Below are 20233 nucleotides of genomic sequence, written 5' to 3'. Positions count from 1 at the left end.
TCCTTATAAAAATGCTCAAGAATATAGAACTTGATGGATACTTTCTAGACATGATTTTATATATACACGTTTAGTATATGTATATCATATATATCATAAATATTTTGTAAGTCTCTATCTCTATACCTTTGTACTAAAACCAGTAATACTAAATTGGGAAATGCTACAAGTATTTTCTCTAAGTCTAGGAACAGGAAAGAAGGGTCAGTTTCTCTACTACTACATTGTACCAGATGTAAGCAATGCAGTTAGACTAAAGAAATTGATTAGAGGTACAAGGATTAGTAAAGTAAAATCATCTCTTTTTGCAGATGATATAATAGTAAACCTGGAAAACTATAATAGAGAATCAAAGATAAAACTAAATCTAACAATAAAAGGTAGGTAACAGGATGTAAAATTAACATACTGAAATCATAGGCTTCATATATGCAAGCAATAACCAGGTAGAGAACATATTGGTAGAGAAAACTTCATTTACAATTGTGACAAAGATTAAATACTTAGCAATAAACTATAAGAAATGTACAAACTTTGAAACACTTCTGAAAGACACATTTGGATAAATGGAAAGACCATCCCCTACTCTTGACTAGAATGGACTAGAATGACTCAATATCATAGAGATATTAGTTCTCCCTAAGTTAATTTATAAATCGAATGCAATCTTAATAAAAATTCCAGCAAGCTATTTAAGGAAGCTAGACAAATTGATACTAAAGTTCAAATGGAGAAATCACTATGCAAGAATAGTCAAGAAAACAGCAAAAAAAAAAAAAAATGTTTTAAGAGGAAGTGACCAACTCTACCAGATATTAAAATACATCACAAAGCCTCTGCAATTAAAACATTGTGATATTGGTTTATGAATAGACAAATAGATGAATTATATAGAAAAGAAAGGGACCCAAGAACTTATGGAAATTTAGTGTATGATAATAGTGGCATCTAATTGGGGTAAAAAGGGACTTTTTCTTTCTTTCCTGAAATTTAAAAAATGATGGTAAAATACACATACCATAAAATTTATCATCTTAACCATTTTTAAGTGTACAGTTCAGTACTACTAAGTATAGTTACGTTGTTGTGAAACAGAGCTTCAGAACTTTTTCAATCTTATAAAACTGAAACCCTATACCCATCAAATAGCAACTCCCCATTTTTCCTTCCCCCAGCCCCTGTTAACCACCACTCTACTTTCTGTTTTTATGAATTTGACTACTTTAAATACCTCATACAAGTGGAATTATACAGTATTTATCTTTTTATGACTGGCTTATTTCATTTAATATTAATATAATGTCCTCCATGTTGTAACATGTGGCAGGATTTCCTTCCTTTTAAAGGATAAATAGTGTTCCAGTGTATGTGTTAGGGAAAACAAAATTGTCCCTCTGCCCTCTTAGGGTCTCTGGCTTAGCCCAAGAATTAGATGGACATATAACAGATTAACAGGAGAAAAGCATACAAGTTTTATTTAGTAATTTTTGTATGTTCCTAGGAGTCCTCACAAGAAAAATGAAGACCCAAAGAATAAGTTAGGGCTGAAAGCTTATATACTAGGTTGAACAAAGAGCAGTAATTATGAAAATGTGACAAGATGAAGGGCTTTGGGCCAGGGCAGTTAATTGTGGAAAATGACCATGAAGCTAAAGGTTAGTTTAACAAGGTTTGTACAGATTTCTCTTGGCCATGACTCTCTGTCTCTGGTGATGAGAGTGTCTTTCTTCCTTCTGGTACAGGGAGGGCACCTTTCTCATGGAAGTTTTATCTCCTGCTTTCAGGAAGAAAAAAGAAGGTCTGAGTGTCCTTTTAGTATCTGTTGTTTTTCAAGTGTCTTTAACTCAAAATAACTCAAAATAATCAGTATGTCAAAGTGGCATATTTTGGGGTGGCATGCTCTGAATCCTTACAATCTAAACATTTTGTTTATCCATTCAACTATTAATGGACAGTTGAGTTGCCTCCACTTTTTGGCTATTGTGAATAATGCTGCTATGAACATAGGCGTACAATTATCTCTTCTAGCTTCTACTTTCAGGACTATTGCCTTTTTAAGACAATGATGTTAGCTTTGCTTATCCATGCTGAGGACATTAAGCGTTTAATCTGCAAGCATATGAAAGAAAAGACCATATGATAAACTGTTTTTAAAAGCAAAGCCACTTTTCTTACTGTTTTTCAACATTCTATCTTTTAACTAGATCCTTTCTAGTGTAGTCATATGGACAAAAATGATTATCTAAGAAGGACATTCATCTTATTTGTCTACTTTAGCATAATCGTGATAAATTTGAAGAATTTTAAAGTAAATGAAAAATTTAATACATATAAGATATGAAGATAACTATTTCTAAAAGCTTAGGAACTCATTCTAATTTGGTATTAATAAACACTAGGTATTCCACATCCTCTCATGCTATTCTCTTAGCCATAGGGTAAAGATCAGAATTATCTTATGATGCACCACCATAAGGGTTTTCTTTAGCCCTCTAAAATATGAGCTTTTTGACAGGGGTAAGGTTCAGGAGAAAGTAAGTTGCTCTTTCCTTTTGTACCTCAGGATATACCTAAAATACTATTCTCCTTTAATTTCAAGTCCTCTGACTAATCAGGTTGTGCTGGGATCCCATCCCATTTCCTTATCTTTATATTTGAAATGAAGGTATATCACTCCATCTCTCATTTTGACCCCATGTTTTCTTACTAATATTTGTTTTTCTACTTTTTTCTCCTGTTTGAAGGTACAGTCATTGGTTTGATGGAATGGCTTTGCTTCACCAGTTCAGGATGACAAAGGGCAAAGTGACATACAAGAGCAAGTTCCTGCAGAGTGATTCATACAAGGCCAACAGTGTTCAAAATCGAATTGTGATCTCAGAATTTGGCACACTGGCCCTCCCGGATCCATGCAAGAGTGTTTTTGAACGTTTCATGACAAAATTTGAGCTGCCTGGTAAGCTGCAGGTGACAGTGATGAGTATTTAAGCTATTATATGACAATCCATATTATATGTAAATATATTATATTTGTGTCTAAATATAAATCTTGAAAGTAGATTTCTTTGTGTATATAAGAGGATGTTGAAGCTGCTTTCTCCCTTTGAGTGTGTGCTTAGTGTCTGCTTCAGTAAGCCACGGTGCTTAAATAACTCTGGGGTTTGGTTTCAGCCATAAGTGACAACACTAATGTCAACTATGTACAGTACAAGGGTGATTACTACGTTAGTACTGAGACCAACTTTATCAATAAAGTGGACATTGAAACTCTGGAAAAAACAGAAAAGGTAAAGTATAAGTTAAAAAATGAATAAAATGGATCCTAAAATGTCTTACCATTCAAAGTACTTTTTATAGTAGTAGATATCTGAAGAAGAAATTGGAGGTTTAATCACACACAAAAAAAGTTATTCATTGATTCAGATCACCTTCACCCTCTGCACTGATTAGAATGGCCTGTGGGATTGGTTTTCCTTAAAAATCATCCTAAACTCCTTCCTTAATCCTAATATCTGAAGGCTGGGGTGAAGGAGAACTAGAATGGTACTGATCCACTTTGGTTAGTTCATGTTCTTTCTAGTTATAGCTAGGATTGAACTGGAGGTTGGCTAGACCTAAATGCCTTCACATAACATATTAATTAAAAATAAAATTTCAGACCATATTTTTAATTTTAATTCTTATGCCTCTTTTGAACTTTCCTGTGATCTTGGGCAAATCTACTCAGGGTTGTTTTGTTGGTGGTGGTGGTGGTGGTTTTTATTTTAGTTTTTGTTTGTTTGTTTGGTCTTGATTTCTTTCTCCTTAGTGGGAAAAATAATTTTGATTTCTCAGAGGTAAGAAATTAGGGCTTAGACTGTAGTTTTCATATCTTATTTTTAAAATATTTGACACATCCCTACTATTTATGCATATAAATAGAGATCTGCCCATGTAACATTTAAAAATCTTGAATGGTCTTACATTTGCAGGTAGATTGGAGCAAATTTATTGCTGTGAATGGGGCAACTGCACATCCTCATTATGACCCAGATGGAACAGCATACAATCTGGGGAACTCGTATGGGCCACAAGGTACAGTTGCAGTAGAGGTCTTTCCAGAAGTAGCTGGGAGTTAATGCTCTTCTCAGGGTTCCATTATGGTTAAAATGTAAATATATGAAACATCATTTGAAAGATTCAGAAGGAAATCTCCAAAATGGAATGACTGAACTTAAAATATATGATTTGTCATTAAGTATCTGTTCTATGGTCCATTTGCACCTATGCTTAGCAGCTGATTTTCTGTTTGACCTTTTCAGCTTAACTCACATTTTTATGTTTCATTGTGCTTTTTGTTCACCAGCATAGTAGGGATTTTCAGTGCATATTCCTCAAACTTGTATTTTTAAGAAGTACCACATTGTAAGGGTAAGAAATTTAGAATGCTGCAGCCAATAGAGATAGGGAAGGTACATTGTCTATCACACAGGGAAGGAATTTATTTTTGTCATGGGAGTAATACACTACAAAGTGAATTAAGGTCATAGTGGGGTTACAGTCACAACCATTTACATCATACCTCTTTCCTGGTCATCCACATGTTTCTACAACCATCTCCCAATCTGCTCAAGAAAGTTCTAATAGCTAATAATGATAACTGAAATGTATTGGGTACCTATTGTGTGCTGGTGCTAGGCATTTTCCTCTGTATTTTCTCACTTAATCCTTATACCAACTCTCTGAGAAAGGTGCTAATATTTCTTCCACGTTATAGATGAGGGCAGTGAACCTTGAGGAGGTTTCAGTCACTAGCTTAGACAAACTTTCAAGCCTGACTCACACCCAAAGGCTTGCTGTTAGTCACTTTGTTAGATCATCTCATTAGTTATTTGTCACTGAGTACAGAAGACTGTATTGCTATTTTTTAATACCCAATCTCCACCTATTTACCATTTCTTCCTCCACTTTTTAAGGGCCTTTTCACCTATCTACTCACTTTCTAAGGGCATTCAAATTCTGCTTCCTGTACCTGAATGCACGTGTCTCTCTCTGTTTGAAAAGGAATGTGTAAGTATGTGTGTAGTACCCCCCTTATCTGTGGTTTGGCTTTACTCAGTTTCAGTTACTTAGACTGAATATATTAGAGACCACATTCACATAACTTTTATTACAGTATATTATTATAATTATTCTATTAGTTACTGTTGTCAATCTCTTATCATGCCTAATTTATAAATTAAACTTTATCATAGGTATGTTTTTCAAGGAAAAAACAGTATATTTAGATCTGGGCTTGGTGGCACATGCCTGTAATCACAGCTATTCTGGAGGCGGAGATGGGAGGATAACTTGAGCCCAGGAATTACAGGCTGCAATGAGCTATGATTGCACCACTGCGCTCCAGCTTGAGTGACAGAGCAACACCCTGTGTCTAAAAAAAAAGTATATATAGAATTTGGTACTATCCACAGTTTCAGGCATTCACTGGGGTGCTTGGAACATATCCCCTATGGATAAGGGAGGACTACTATGCTGAATATTTCTGACGGTCTCTCTATTTTAGCTATCAGTCAACTTACCATCTACAACCCGTGAAACCTTTGTATAGGTTAATGGTATGCCTTTCATAGGTAATTGGCTTTGTGAGTTGCTTCTCTGTATATCTCTGTATTTACACGTGTAAGTATATACAAAGATGAATACTGCAGGTTGTTTTTTTACTGGCTCATGTAGAGAGAGGGTGCCCTGAACACCCCATCACTCTGGTCTCTCTCCTCTTCTTTATTACCCGAGGTAAGGATGTATTCTTCAAAACTGTTACAGGAAACAGCAAATATCCTTCTAGGTATTTAATAAAATGTTTCACAAATAGATACACTGACTCAGCAGTTTTTTTTTGGTCCATCCATCTTTTTTGATCATTAAAGAATCCATGTCTTGGCTGGGCACGGTGGCTCACGCCTGTAATCCTAGCACTCTGGGAGGCCGAGGCGGGTGGATCGCTCAAGGTCAGGAGTTCAAGACCAGCCTGAGCAAGAGCGAGACCCCGTCTCTACTAAAAATAGAAAGAAATTATATGGACAACTAAAAATATATATATAGAAAAATTGGCCGGGCATAGTGGTGCATGCCTGTAGTCCCAGCTACTCGGGAGGCTGAGGCAGGAGGATTGCTTGAGCCCAGGAGTTTGAGGTTGCTGTGAGCTAGGCTGACGCCACGGCACTCTCTCTAGCCTGGGCAACAAAGTGAGACTCTGTCTCAAAAAAAAAAAAAAAAAAAAAAAAGAATCCATGTCTTTCTTTTTTATTTTTCTTTTTTTAAGAGACAAGATCTCACCCTGTCACCCAGGTTGGAGTACAGGGGCATGGTCATAGCTCACTGTAACCTCAAACTCCTGGGCTCAAGCCATCCTCCTGCCTTGGCTTCCCAAAGCACTGGGATTACAGGCAGGAGCCACTACGCTTGGCCCCCAAAATCCACTTCTTAATAAATTAACTCTATTAACCAAGTAGATCACTTTGTGACTCATTCATAATATGGGAAATATTACTTAACCATTCTGAATTTTATATTCTGAAACAAGTAGTCATCAGATAAGTGATTCTGAGCCTTTAGTGTGTCTCAGAATCATGGAATACTTGCCAGCAATGTAGATTACTGGGCTTCATTTATCTTCAGGGATTCTGTTTCAGTAGAACTGGAAAGGAGCCAAGAATCTGCATTTTAACCTGGTCCCTGGGTGATCTTGGTGCAAGTGCCCCCTAGATCTCGCTGAGAAACCCTGCCACCAATCATGAGAGGCTGTGCTTGTTACTTTGCCTGAATCTGCTGTTAGTATTAATACAAACTTCTGGAGAGTCTCCCAGAGTTAGACGCAGTATTGGGCAAGCAGATCTTTGTGGACATTCCTTTGCTGGGTGTTTCCTGGGTGTCTGTTTGCCCTGCCTAATGCCTTCAAGGTTTTCAGTTCAAACAGTTCATTAACGAATGTGTTTAAATTCAGTGAATTGAGTAATTGTCACTTAGTCCAATTGCTAGGACGGGGAGTTCTATTTTCCTAATCTCAGCTAACATTGAATCTACTTATCTTTTCTCACTTGATTATTTGGTTCAGTGAGAAGTTTTTGAACTGGAACTCAAAGTACATGTAGCTGCACGGAGCTTGACTACCTACTATACATTTGGGGGGAATTTAGTGATCCTCACTGTAATAAAATAAAATGCTTGCTAGTAATTCCTACCTTTAGGAAATAAAAAGCTTTTTAATTGTTTTAGCTTTTCCAGCTATTTTTAAAAGGCTTTAAAAAATCAGCCAGAAACCTTTAAACATTAATCAGTCCAACTGATTTTTAATACTTATTTAAAATATGTTCTTCATGTTAATCAGAGACAGAAATCAGGTACTCTTGGAACTACAGAGCTTGTCTAAGATTTCTTTCGACACTGTGTAAAGCATGATGTTTTAGAAATAATGGGTTCTCAACACATATCTTTAGGGCCGAGCACAGTGACACATGCCTGTACTCCAGTGCTTTGGGAGGCCAAAGTGGGAGGATCACTTGAGACCAGGAGTGAGACTAGTCTGGCAACATAGTCAGAATCTGTCTCTACAAAAAATAAAAAAATTAGCTGTGTGGCGGTGCATGTTTAGCCACTTGGGAGGCTGAGGCAGGAGGATCGCTTGAGCCCAGAAGATTGATGCTGTAGTGAGCTATGATTGCACCACTGCACTCCATCCTGGGTGACAGGGTAAGACCCTTTCTCTAAAATAAAAAAATTAAAAAAAAAATCATATTTATATCCCCCAACCTAAGACTTCCCAGTATTTTATATTAAGTTGTTTACTTATGTTAAGGGCCAAAAGCTTCAAGACTACTAACTGTTATAACTTTTGGCCATATAATGTTAAAGGCTGAAATTTTAACATTGTCAAAGCTATTTCTGTAATGTCACAGTGTGAGTTTCATGCCGAAAAATCAATAACCTGCTATCTCGCTTCTGTAAAACTGCTTGCTAAAGACAGTGCCCCAAGTGTGGGAATACAACACCCGTGTTCTGCATGACCAAGCCCTAAACTGCCCAGATCCTGTTGCACCAGGACATGAGAATGAGGTAATGCTGCTTTTTGTCCCTGTAATCATGCTTGCTCCACCATAGTGATTTTTCACTCATGATAAAAGCTTTCTGCTTCAAAGGCTCAGTGCTGCTCTCTGTGCCGCCGCCTTTGGTAGTGCAGAGAGTAGTCTCTGGCCAGCTAATAAAGACTCCTAATTTGGCTCAATTCGGTCTTTAGGTGGTCATTTCTCGCGTCTCAGACCATAACAACTTAGTGTTCTTCCTAGGATGTTTAACAGGCATTACAAAATTAACTTGTCCAAAACCAAACTCCCGATCTTTTCCACTAAACTTTCTTTCTCTCTCTCTCTCTCTCTTGCTTTTTTTTTTTTTTTTAAATTAGAGATTTAGAGATGGGGGTCTTTCTTTGTTGCCCAGCCTGGACTTGAACTCCTGGGCTCAAGGGATCCTCCTGAGTAGCTGGGACTACAATTGTGTACTACTGTACTCACCTTAAACTTTCTCTTCTTATGATGGGTCTTCCCCATCTCAGTTGATGCTAATTCCATCCATCCAGTTTCTCAGGACAAGAACTTTGGAATCATCCTTTACATTTCTCTCTCACATCCACACCCAGTTGATCAAAAAGTAATTTCAGCAATGCCTTCAAAATATATCCAAAATCTAACCACCTCACACCACCTCCAGGGCCACCACTCTACTTTGTGCCACCACCCCCTCTTACTTGAATGACTGAGATAGCCTCTTCACTAGTTTCCCTGATTCTGTCCTTGCCCCACTTCAGTTTCTTCTCAGCACAGCAGCCAGAGTTATCCTTTGAACCCACTCCCACGTCTGTGGCCTCACTTCCTAGACTCTCCTCCTTGCTTATTATGACAGGGCCACACTGGCCTTCTTGCTTCTATGTGAATACTCCAGACTTGCTCCTGGCTGGAGAACCTTTGCATTTGCTCTTCTCTCTGCCTGAAATGCATTTCTCCCAGATAGCCTCAAAGCTTTTTTCCTCACCTCCTTCAAGTCTTTACTCAAATGTTGTTTACTTAGTGAACATGTCCCAAATCAACATATTTAAAATTGCAAACAGTAGCCCCAACTTATCAATCACTTCTAATCCCCATTTCCTGGTTCATTTTCCATTTTAGTTCTCATTGTCATCTGATGCATTGTATTTTTACTTATTATAAACGATTTGTAAGAATTTGAGCTTTAGGGCCGGGTATGGTGGCTCACGCCTGTAATCCTAGCACTTTGGGAGGCTGAGGCAGGAGGATCGCTTGAGGTCAGGAGTTCCAGACCAGCCTGAGCAAGAGCAAGACTCCATCCTACAAAAAACAGAAAAATTAGCCAGATGTGGTGGTATGCATTTGTAGTCCCAGCTACTTGGAAGCTGAGGCAGGAGGATCATTTGAGCCCAGGAGGCTGAGGTTGCAGTGAGCCATGATGAGGCCAGTGCACTCTAGCATGGGTGAGAGAGTGAGACCCTGTCTCAAAAAAAAAAAAAAAAAAAGAGGGGTCCAGAGGACTGGAGGGAAGGAATTGGACATGGGTGCAAATGGAGATCATAGTTGATAGAGGGAAAGAAGGAAGGGACAAGCAGAATTTGGGGATATTCCTGCCTGCTATCTTAACTCTTCCGATGAGGTAGGGACGGAGTTCCTCTGTGTGGAGTCAGGAGGTAACCATCTGAGAACATAAGAATACAATGAACCATTGGTTGATCACTTTGGATGTGCTGTTTCAAAACCTTAGCTAATGACTTTTATAAAGGTAATATATTTTTCATATCCCAATCTTTGTTTGAAATAATCCCTCATGAAATATGAATGCCATGCCTATTGCATAAACTGCTTTTGCCAAGTCCTCAAGTGCAAGGGTTATCTTTTATTCTAGAATGTATGTAAAACTGTTAAGATAGGATTTTCCATTTTTCAGGTTCCTGCTATAATGTTATTCGGGTTCCTCCAGAAAAGGTGGACCCTGGGGAGACAATCCATGGAGCCCAGGTGATATGTTCTATTGCTTCTGCAGAGAGGATGAAGCCTTCTTACTTCCATAGCTTTGGTGAGTCCAGAGACAAGGCAGATTGCAGGGAGCCCTGCCTTAATGTTTCTGTAGCAGAAGGACTAGTTTTGGCAATAGTTTGTCAGCATATGGTGATAAGGAGACCAAGGTTGCATTTTGATGCCAGTTAAATTTATTCTGTTTAGTCACATACTCTTTACCCTAGCCAGCTAACTGCTTGAAAAGATATGCTGTAGTTGCTTTAGTTTAAACAATCATTAAAAAATTAATTGATAGAATTCAAAATTTTAGGCGACTTTAAAGCCCACAAATAATAATCATACATAAAAAGGTCTTGACTACATTTCTTGTGGAAATTCAAATTCTTTATAGTTTACTTCAGCTTTTATTCAGAATATTTATTTTCTGAATTCTAAACTGTTATAGCCAGACTGCTCCTGGCTCCTTACCCCCAGAAGAAATAGGAAAAGGATTAAGAAATAAACGTATAGTTCATAAAGGATATTTTAATATTATACTTCTTTACTTTGTTCTTAAAAAAACAATTTGAAAAGATAAGAAAAAAAGATAAAAAGTAAGCTGCAGACATTTGACCCAAGATAGACACAGTTCCCTTTTTTTAAATGTAGAAACAGGAAATATGTATAGCAGAGCTGGGAAACAGTGAAGAAGTATTTCTGGCTGGCATTTGTTACGTCAGCAGTAATATATCCAGGAATTCAGACACGTCCTCTAAATGTCACATTTCAGACAACTCTAGTTTGCCAAATAACGTTTTATTATTTGCCGGAACCTTTTAGGAATGACAAGGAACTACATAATCTTCATTGAGCAGCCTCTAAAGATGAATATGTGGAAAATTGTCACTTCTAAAATTCGGGGAAAGGCTGTTTCAGATGGCATAAACTGGGAACCCAAGTATAACACACGGTTTCATGTTGTGGATAAACACACTGGACAGGTGGAGTATTTTGAGTATATTCACCATGAAAATGGCTGGACACAAAGGCAAAATTTCCATATGGTTGATTTCTCACCTTTACTGGGCATTACTTGCATATAACACTGTTAATCAAGGACATTCCCTTCTTCTATAGGTTGAGCTAGCTACTTAATTATTACAGTGGATTTTGCATGTTAGAGAATTACAGGAAATGATTTTGTCATTTTAATTATCTGATTCAATTAAAATGGCATCCAGGGAACCCTCTTAGCATGGATTTTTCCATATCATAGTAGTTGTGAAGGAGGGTGTTGTTCATTCAGAGATATTCTGTAACTTTTAAAATAACACTTTAATTAGTTGCTTTTATGGCTTCTTAATATGTGAATCTGATAATCCCACCAAAGTCTAAGCATGCTGGTTGATATCTTTTAATACTCCTGATTAATAGCACTATTATATTTGTCTACTTTTTACCTCTCTAAAGACATAGTATCTTAACTAACTGAATTTCATTACAAAAATTTTCAGTAATGAGTGCACTTTTCAAAGAATTAGCCACTTAACTTATCATAAGCCTATATTTTCTATTTAACCATGCAGTTGGAGTCCAGTATTTATTTATCCTTCAAAACATTGTGCCATATTCCATGAGGATTTTTAAGTTGGTTGTAAAGTTGAGTCGTCTGTATCAAATAGCCTCAGTTCATTGATTAACATGAGATGAGATGACTTAAGCAAGCAATGCTTAAAGCGTATTCACTTCTACATTCTGGAATTCTACTTCTTGAATATCCACTGCACCTGCCACTTCAAGCAGGGGAAATCCTCTTAATTTTCTTATTTTAAATTTTGTGGTTCTGTTCATAAAATAAAATAAAATAAATCTCTTTTTCATTGCTTGTGTTTTCTCCTGCAGCTTCTTCCAGGGTTGTACTACAGCAAACCTTTTGTTACTTTTCATCAAATCAATGCCTTTGAGGACCAGGGCTGTGTTATAATTGATTTGTGCTGTCAAGATAATGGAAAGAACCTAGAAATTTACCAACTACAGAATCTCAGGAGAGCTGGGGAAGGACTTGATCAGGTAAACATCAGGATTTGTCAGTAGTCGTCAAAATAATTTTGAATTATCTAGGATCTGGCTTTGGCTTTGGAATTATCTGTTTCTCGCCCCCTTGTGGCAAACAAGGAGGGAGAGTTTTCTAGCATTGAAGACACAGCTTTATCATTTAATTAATATTAAAAAATAATTTGGAGTAGCTTACTTAATGCCTAACAAATAAGAAGCATAGTAAAGAGAGCCAAGGTATATGTTTTAAAGCATTTGTGATTAGTTCCTTATTACACTTAAGCACCAAACATACTTATTGTATTTTCCTGGAAGGGCTAGCAAAATGGACCATCAGTCAGTTCACCTAGATGAAGGGATTCACTTTTTCCTGATACTGAATCCAAGGTAAACATTTTCCTTGGATTATGCAGTGTAAATTGTCTTCAGGTTTAGTTTTATTTTTCAGCTATAGTTTTATTTTAAACTGTTTTTAAAACAGTACTTATTAAGTTTTCTTATGCCTACTAAACTTGCTTATAGCTTTATGGTAGGTCTTGTTATCTGTGGTGTAAGTCCTGTAGCTCTTCTTTTTTAGATTGTCTGAGGTTTTCATGGCCTTTTGCATTTCCATAAATTTTATCAACTTGTCAGTTATTTGTTTTTTGAAAAATAAATCATATTGTATATATTTGAGGTTTACAACATGATGTTATGGGATACATATACATAGTAAAATGATTACTATAGTGAGGCAGAGTAACATATTTATCATCTTACATAAATGCTTTTTTGTGTTCAGAGCAGCTAAAATCTACTTATGTAACAAAAATTCTGGCTGGGCACAATGGCTCACACCTGTAATTCTAGCACTCTGGGAGGCTGAGGTGGGTGGATCGTTTGAGCTCAGGAGTTTGAGACCAGCCTGAGCAAGAGTGAGACCCTGTCTCTACTTAAAAAAAAAAAAAAGAAAGAAAGAAAGAAAGAAATTAGCTGGACAACTAGAAATATATAGAAAAAATTAGCTAGGCATGGTGGCATGTGCCTATAGTCCCAGCTACTCGGGAGGCTGAGGCAGAAGGATTGCTTGAGCCCAAGAGTTTGAGGTTGCTGTGAGCTAGGCTGACGCCACAGCACTCTAGCTCAGGGGACAGAGTGAGACTTTGTCTCAAAAAAAAAAAAAAAAATCCCTAATACAATATAATTTTATTAACTTTATTCCTCATGTTGTGTATGTAGATTAGACTTGTTCATACCACATATGGCTATTTTGTATCCTTTGACTTACGTCTTTCCTTTCCCGTCCCCTCCCTCCCATGGTAACCACTGTTTCATTTTCTCTCTGTTTATTTGAGTTCTTTTTAAAATATTTGACATATAAGTGAGATCATGCAATATTTTTCTTTGTGTCTGGCTTATTTCCCTTAGCATAATGTTGTCAAGGTCCATCTATGTTTGGTGAATGGTAGGATCTTCTTTTTTAAGATTGAATAATATACCATTATATACATATACACCACATTTTCTTTATCCATTTACCCATCAATGGGCATTTAGATTGTTTCTGTATCTTGCTATTATGACTAATGCTGCAATGAACATGGGAATGCAGATATCTTCATGAGGTAGTGATTTCATCTCTTTTGAGTACATACTAAGAAGAGGGATTACTGGGTCATATGATAGTTCTACAGTTGACCCTCGAACAACATGTGTTTGAAATTCGTTGGTCCACTTGCACGTATGTGGATTTTCTTCTGCCTGTCACCCCTGAGACAGCAAGACCATCCCCAACTCTTCCTCCTCTTCAGCCTATTCAACATGAAGACAATGAGGATGAAGATCTTTAAGATGATCCACTTCCACTTAATGAATAGTAAATATTTTTTCTCTTTCTTAGGATTTCTTTAATAGTATTTTCTTTTCTCTAACCTACTTTATTGTAGGAATATAGCATATAGTACATGTAACATACAAAATATATATTAATCAACTGTTTATGTTATCAGTAAGGCTTCCAGTCAACAGTAGGCTATTGGTAGTTAAGTTTTGGAGGAGTCAAAAGTTATATGTGGATTTTCGACTGTGTGAGGGCGTGGTACCCCAACCCCCATTTTGTTCTAGGGTAAGCTGTATTTTTAATTTCTTTAGGAACCTCCATGCTGTTTTCCGTAATCTACATTCCCACCAACAGTGTCTTAGGAATCCCTTTCCTCCACACCCTTGCCAACATTTGTTATCTCTTATCTTTTAGATGATAGAGTGATATCTCATAGTGGTTTTAATATGTATTTCCCTTATGATTGGTGATGTTGGGCACCTTTTCATATACCTTTTGAATATTTTTATGTCTTCTTTGGAGAAATGTCTGTTCAGGTCCTTTGCCCATTTTTTAATCAGGTTATTTGTTTTTCTGCTATTGAGTTGTAAGAGTTCTTCATAAATTCTGAGTATTAACCCCTTATCAGATATGTGGCTCCCAATTATTTTTTCCCAGTCTGTATGTTGCCTTTTCATTTTGTGGATTGTTTCCTTTGATATACAGAAGCTTTTTAGTTCGATGTCAACTTGTCAGTTTTTGCAAAGGAAAAAAAAGCTGATTCAGATCGTGTTGCAACTATAGATCAATTTGGGAATAATTGACATCTTTACAATATTGAATCTTCCAATCATGAACATGGAATATCTCTCCATTTATTTGGATCTTCTTTAATTTCTCTCAATAGCATTATAGTTTCAGTGTAAGGATACTACATATCTTTTGCTAAATTTTTTCCTAGACATTTTATGTGTTTTGAAACTGTTGTAAAAGGTATCTTCTAAACTTTAATTTTCTGCTTGTTGCTGGTATATAGAAATGCAATTGATTTTGTATATTACCTCATATCTATAGATCTTGCTAAATTCACTTATTAGTTTACACAGTTGATCTGCAGATTATTTTGGATTTTCTATGTACACAATCATGTTACTGAAAATAATGACAGTTTTATTTCTCTTTTTTTGTTGGGTTTCTTTTATTTTGGCTTTTTTTTTTTTTTTTTTGAGACAGGGTTTCACTCTGTCACCCAGGCTAAAGTGCAGTGGTGTCATCATAGCTCACTGCAACCTCAAACTCTTGGGCTCAAGAAATCCTCCTGCCTCAGCCTCCCAGGTAGGTGGGCCTAGGGGCATGTGTCACCACACCTGGCTAATTTTTCTATGACAGTTTTACTTCTTTCTTTCCGATACTTATGCCTTTTATTTCTTTTTATTGTCTTATTGTACCAGCTGGGACTTCAAGTTAAATAGAATTGCTGATAGTATTGGAAAACATTGAATAATTTGCCATCAAGTATAAAATTGCTATAGGTATTTTTGTAGATACCTTTATCAGATTATTTTGATGATACATTTTTTTTGAGGTGGGGTCTCACTATGTTGCCCAGGCTGGTCTCAAACTCCTGGGCTCAAGCAATCCTCCTACCTCAGCCTCCTAAGTAGCTGGGACTACAAGTGCACACTACCACATCAAGCTAATGGTGCTTTTTGATGAATAGACATTCTTAATTTAATGTGATACAGTACACATCACCTAAGAGCACATTTAGGAGTAACTTTAATTGGGTGTCGGGCAGATGTGTTGAGGGGAGAGGATGGGTGTATATATACATAATGAGTGCGATGTGCACCATCTAGGGGATGGACATGCTTGAAGCTCGGATTTGGGGGGAAGAAGGGGCAAGGGCAATATACGTAACTTAAACTTTTGTAACCCCATAATATGCTGAAATAAAAAAAAAAAGAAGAAAAGAAAAAAAACTACGGTCCAGGATATCAGTCTTTTCCTTATGACTAATACATTGTGTATATTGTTTTAGACATCTTCTCATGGTACATATTATCATGAACATATTATCCTATATTATCTTCTAGAAAAATCAAGTATCTGTGTATGTATTATTCTGCTTCTGGAATCTATATTCTGTTCCACTGATCTACTTGTGTATGCTCATGGCAGTACCATATTGTTCTAATTACTATCACTGTCACAATTTTCAAACATGCAGGAATTTTTCTAGTTTTTCTGGTCATTTATTTCTAGCATAATTTTACTATATGATTTTAATCCTTTAAAATTTATTGAGATTTGCTTTATGGTCCAACATAAGATCATTTTTTAAAATGTGCCATGTGTATCTTAAAAGAATGTGTATTATGCATTGTGGATGTTTTATATATGTCAATTAGGTCATACTGTTAATATCTAAATCTTTATCTTTATTGATCTCTGTTGTATCAGTTATTGAAAGGTATATTAAAATACACCTTTCAGTATGGATTTTTCTTTTTCTCCTTATGGTTATGTTAATTTGTGTTTTACATATTTGGTACTCTGTTATTATGTGCATACAAATTTAGAATTGTTTTACCTCTCTAGTTTAATGAACATTCATCTTTGAGTAATGCTTTTTGCCTCAAAGTCTGCTTTTTGCAGTTTGCATGCTATCACTTTTCCATCCTTTTACTTTTAATCTTTCTAAATGTGTATTTTGTAAGCAACATATATTTTAAAATCCATTGTACTAATTCTTAACTTTTCTTGGGGCATTTAGTTGAATTGATCACCAATATACTGGGGTTTATATATGCCATCTTACTATTTGCTTCCTGTTTGTGCCACTAGTTCTTTTTCTTTCTCATTTCTCGCCTTCTCTGGATTGGTTGAGTGTATTTTATTATTTCATTTCCATCTCCTCATCCCCAACCCCAACCTTCTGTCCATTAGCTTGGTAGTTATACATTCTTTTGATATTCTTTTAGAAGTTATTTTTAGAGATTTCAATGGGCATTCTTGATTTATCAAAGTGCATTATTATAAATTCGTCCTTTTACTTCTTTTCCAGCCAATGCAAGGATTCTGTGATACTTTAACTCCACTTACTCTACTTTTGATTTTTATGTTACTGTTCTTGTATATTTTGATTCTCTCTCTCTATTAAACCCTATGAGGCATTATTCTTATTGTTGCTTTATACAGCCATAATTACCAATATACCCATTCACCCATCTATACCTTGTTTGTTGCCCTTAATTCCTTCCAGCCTCTCTGAGCTTTCCATCTGGAAACATTTTCTTCTGATTGAACATACTTTAGTATTTCTTTTAGTTCAAATGTGCTGGTGATGGGCTGGGTGTGGTGGCTTACTCCTGTAATGTCAGCAGTTTGGGAGGCCAAGGTGAGATGATTGAGGCCAGGAGTTCGAGAATGCATGGGGCAGAATAGCAAGACCCAGTCCCTACAAAAAATAAAAAAATTAGCCAGGGTGGTGTTGCATGCCTGTAGTCCTAGCTACTGGGGAGTTTGAGGTGGGAGGATCTCTGGGCCCAGGAGTTTGAGGTTACCACAGTGAGCTATGATTGTGTCACTGTACTGGGTAACAGAGAGAGACCCCACCTTTTAAAAAAACACTGATGATGAAAATCTCTGTTTTTGTTTGTCAGAAGAAATGTCTTTATTTTATATTCCTTCTTGGAAGAATGTTTGATATAATTGCATTGTGTTCTAATTTCTGTTGAGAAATCAGTTATCAATTTAATCTTTGCTTCTTTGAAATTGATCTCGCCAACCCCTGCCGCCCCCGCCGACTGCTCTTAAGATTTTCTCTTCAGTTTTCTGCAAGTGTATTATGAGATCTCAATAAGGGTTTTTTTTTTTTTCCATTTGTTTTACCTGGGGTTTTTAGGGATTCTTAAATCTATGGTTTGACGTCTATCATTACTTTTGAAAAATTTCAACCATTATTTCTTCAAATATTGCATCTGGTAAATCCTTTCTCTCCTTGCTTTCTGGGACTGTAATACACATATGTTACTCCTTTTTACTCTATCCTTCTGTCCCTTATGTTCTTTTAGTATTTTCCATCCTTTTCTAAGCAAGGGTTTGTTTTTTTTTTTAATTTTCTTCTTACCTATCTTACTGCTTAAACATTCTCTCTTTAATTGTATCTATTCTGCTGTTAAACCTAATCACAAAGTTCTTAGATTAATTGCATTTTTCAGTTCTAGAATTTTGATTTGGTTCTCTTTTACAATTTATAGTATTTTGCCACAATTCTCAATTTAAAAGAATTCCTCAAATATATTCAGAATAAAGTCTGATAACTCTATTATCTGGATCCTCTGTGACTCTGTTCCTATCATCTTGTTTATTTTGGTTTTTAATCATGTTGTCTTATCTTTTCATGTGCTGGTTACTTATCATATGCAGAATATTGTGATTGAAAATTTATAGAAATGTTTTGAGACACAGGATGATGTTATCTTCCTCTAGTGAAGATTTTCATTTACTTATATAATTTCAAGAAGGATTCTGTCCCTGCAAGAGCTGGACTATTTCGTTTAGCATACTGTTTTCAAGGTTCATCCATGTTGTAGCATGTATAAGAATTTTATTCCTTTTTAAGATTGAATAATAATCCATTGTATGTATATACTACATTTTGTTTATTCATCTGTTGATGGATATTTGGGTTGTTTCCACCTTTTGGCTATTATGAATAATGCCACTATGAATACTGGCATGCAAATATCTGTTTGAGTTCCCACTTTCAATTCTTTTAGGTATATATCTAAAAGTGGAATTGCTGGATCATATAATAATTCTATGTTTAACTTTTTGGGGAATTGCTAAACTTTTCCACAGTGGCTGTACCATTTTTCATTCCTATCAGAAATGTACAGAGTTCCAGTTTCTTCACCAACATTTGTTATTTTCCATTTTTTTTTTAAATAATAGCCATCCTAATGGGTGTGAAGTGGCATCTCATTGTAGTTTTGATTTGTGTTTCCCTAATGACTAATGCTGTTGAGCATCTGTGTAGATCCTTAAGGGAAAGGTTGCCCCAGTATCTAGTCCATTTCTGTGGGTTTCTTTTTCTTACAAACCTTGCCCCATTGTTCCCCTCTGTCTTTTTAGCTCACCAGTGCCTTCAAACAGCTGTTTTAAACATTTTGTCCAGCTTTTCTAGCTGTTCTCAATGGTGTAGTTGATCCATATTACCTAATCCACCATTATTTGAAGTTTCTTTTTGTTTAGCTATGGTTTTGCAAAAGAACAAAAAGTTTAAATATAATTAAATGTGACTTTTAAAAAGCTAATTCTTTATAAAGCTTATGAAGCACTAAATCTTTACTCAGTAAAAACATTTCTATAGGAGATGGAGATCATGTGGACTAGGTATAAGGGGGGAAATGGCGTGGTTTGTTTTCCAACTTACAATATTTCAGGAGGGGAAAATATGCTTAAAGCACATATTGTCAGGAAAAATGCACTTCTTTTATTTAAGTCTCCTGCTTAAACATCATCTTCACAGAGAGGTTTTGTTGGGGGCTCCCAGGATCACTCCAGGTTTGATGATTTGAAACGGGACTCAACATATAGTCATGCTCATGACTCCGATGACAGTAAAAGGATACAAAGCAAAATCTGCAAAAGGAAAAGGCACGTGAGATGAAGTCTGGAGGAAAACAGGTGCATGCTTCCAGGAATCCTCTTCCAGTAGAGTCACAATGGACGCACTTAATTCCTCCAGGGACTAGTTGTGACAACGTGTGAAATGTAGCCTCCCAAAGACACTCACCCAAGCCTGGTTGTCCAGGGTTTTTACTGGGATCAGCCATATAGGCATACAGCCCCTACATGACTAACCTTCGTTTATGAAGTTCTAGATTATTATAAATCACACTGTTAGCATAAACTATCTGTACAAACTACTACAGTGTGACTGAAGGCTTCACACATGCAAGAACACTCTTATCAGACAGAACATCCCAAGAATTCAGTTCCCAGGAGACAGCCAAGGGTCAGTCATTAAAACAGGCCTTTCTTGAGAATGCAGTGTTTAAGCAACCCAACCCTGCTAAGTTGTTCCTTTTCTGCACAGAAGTCTACCCTGACCAAACCTGAAGAAGAGAGCAGCCCTTGTTATTCTCTATTCCCTCTCCATTTTGCTATATAATCATATGTTCATTTGATGCTAATTAAATAACATAAATATTTAATAATTTTTAAATGTGTTTATTGTCATTCTTCCTCCACTAGAAAATAAATTCTGTGAGGCCAAAGACTTTGCTTTATTCACTGTTGTATCCTCAGTGTCTAAAACAGTGCTTGGCAT

General features: G+C 36.3%; 1 protein-coding gene across 5 annotated transcripts in view; it reads left to right on the top strand.

Annotated features, from left to right (window-relative positions):
* The window catches only part of BCO2 (beta-carotene oxygenase 2), a 35676-nt gene that overhangs the window by 12115 nt on the left and 3328 nt on the right, over positions 1 to 20233 (top strand). For 2 of the 5 annotated variants that reach the window (XM_069470888.1, XM_069470893.1), the window contains exons 3-8: positions 2745 to 2956; positions 3172 to 3287; positions 3972 to 4074; positions 9991 to 10119; positions 10881 to 11041; positions 11943 to 12110. In XM_069470888.1, the coding sequence (XP_069326989.1) occupies positions 2745 to 2956; positions 3172 to 3287; positions 3972 to 4074; positions 9991 to 10119; positions 10881 to 11041; positions 11943 to 12110 (889 nt within the window). Of the gene's footprint in view, positions 1 to 2744; positions 2968 to 3163; positions 3288 to 3971; positions 4075 to 9973; positions 10120 to 10880; positions 11042 to 11942; positions 12111 to 20233 lie in introns of all 5 variants that reach the window. The other 3 variants (XM_069470890.1, XM_069470891.1, XM_069470892.1) reach the window with 3 other exon arrangements.

This window comes from Eulemur rufifrons, chromosome 6, assembly GCF_041146395.1.
Source record: "Eulemur rufifrons isolate Redbay chromosome 6, OSU_ERuf_1, whole genome shotgun sequence".
NCBI lineage: Eukaryota > Metazoa > Chordata > Mammalia > Primates > Lemuridae > Eulemur > Eulemur rufifrons.
Note: the sequence above shows the minus strand (reverse complement) of the source record. Positions and strands in the feature narration are given on the sequence as shown.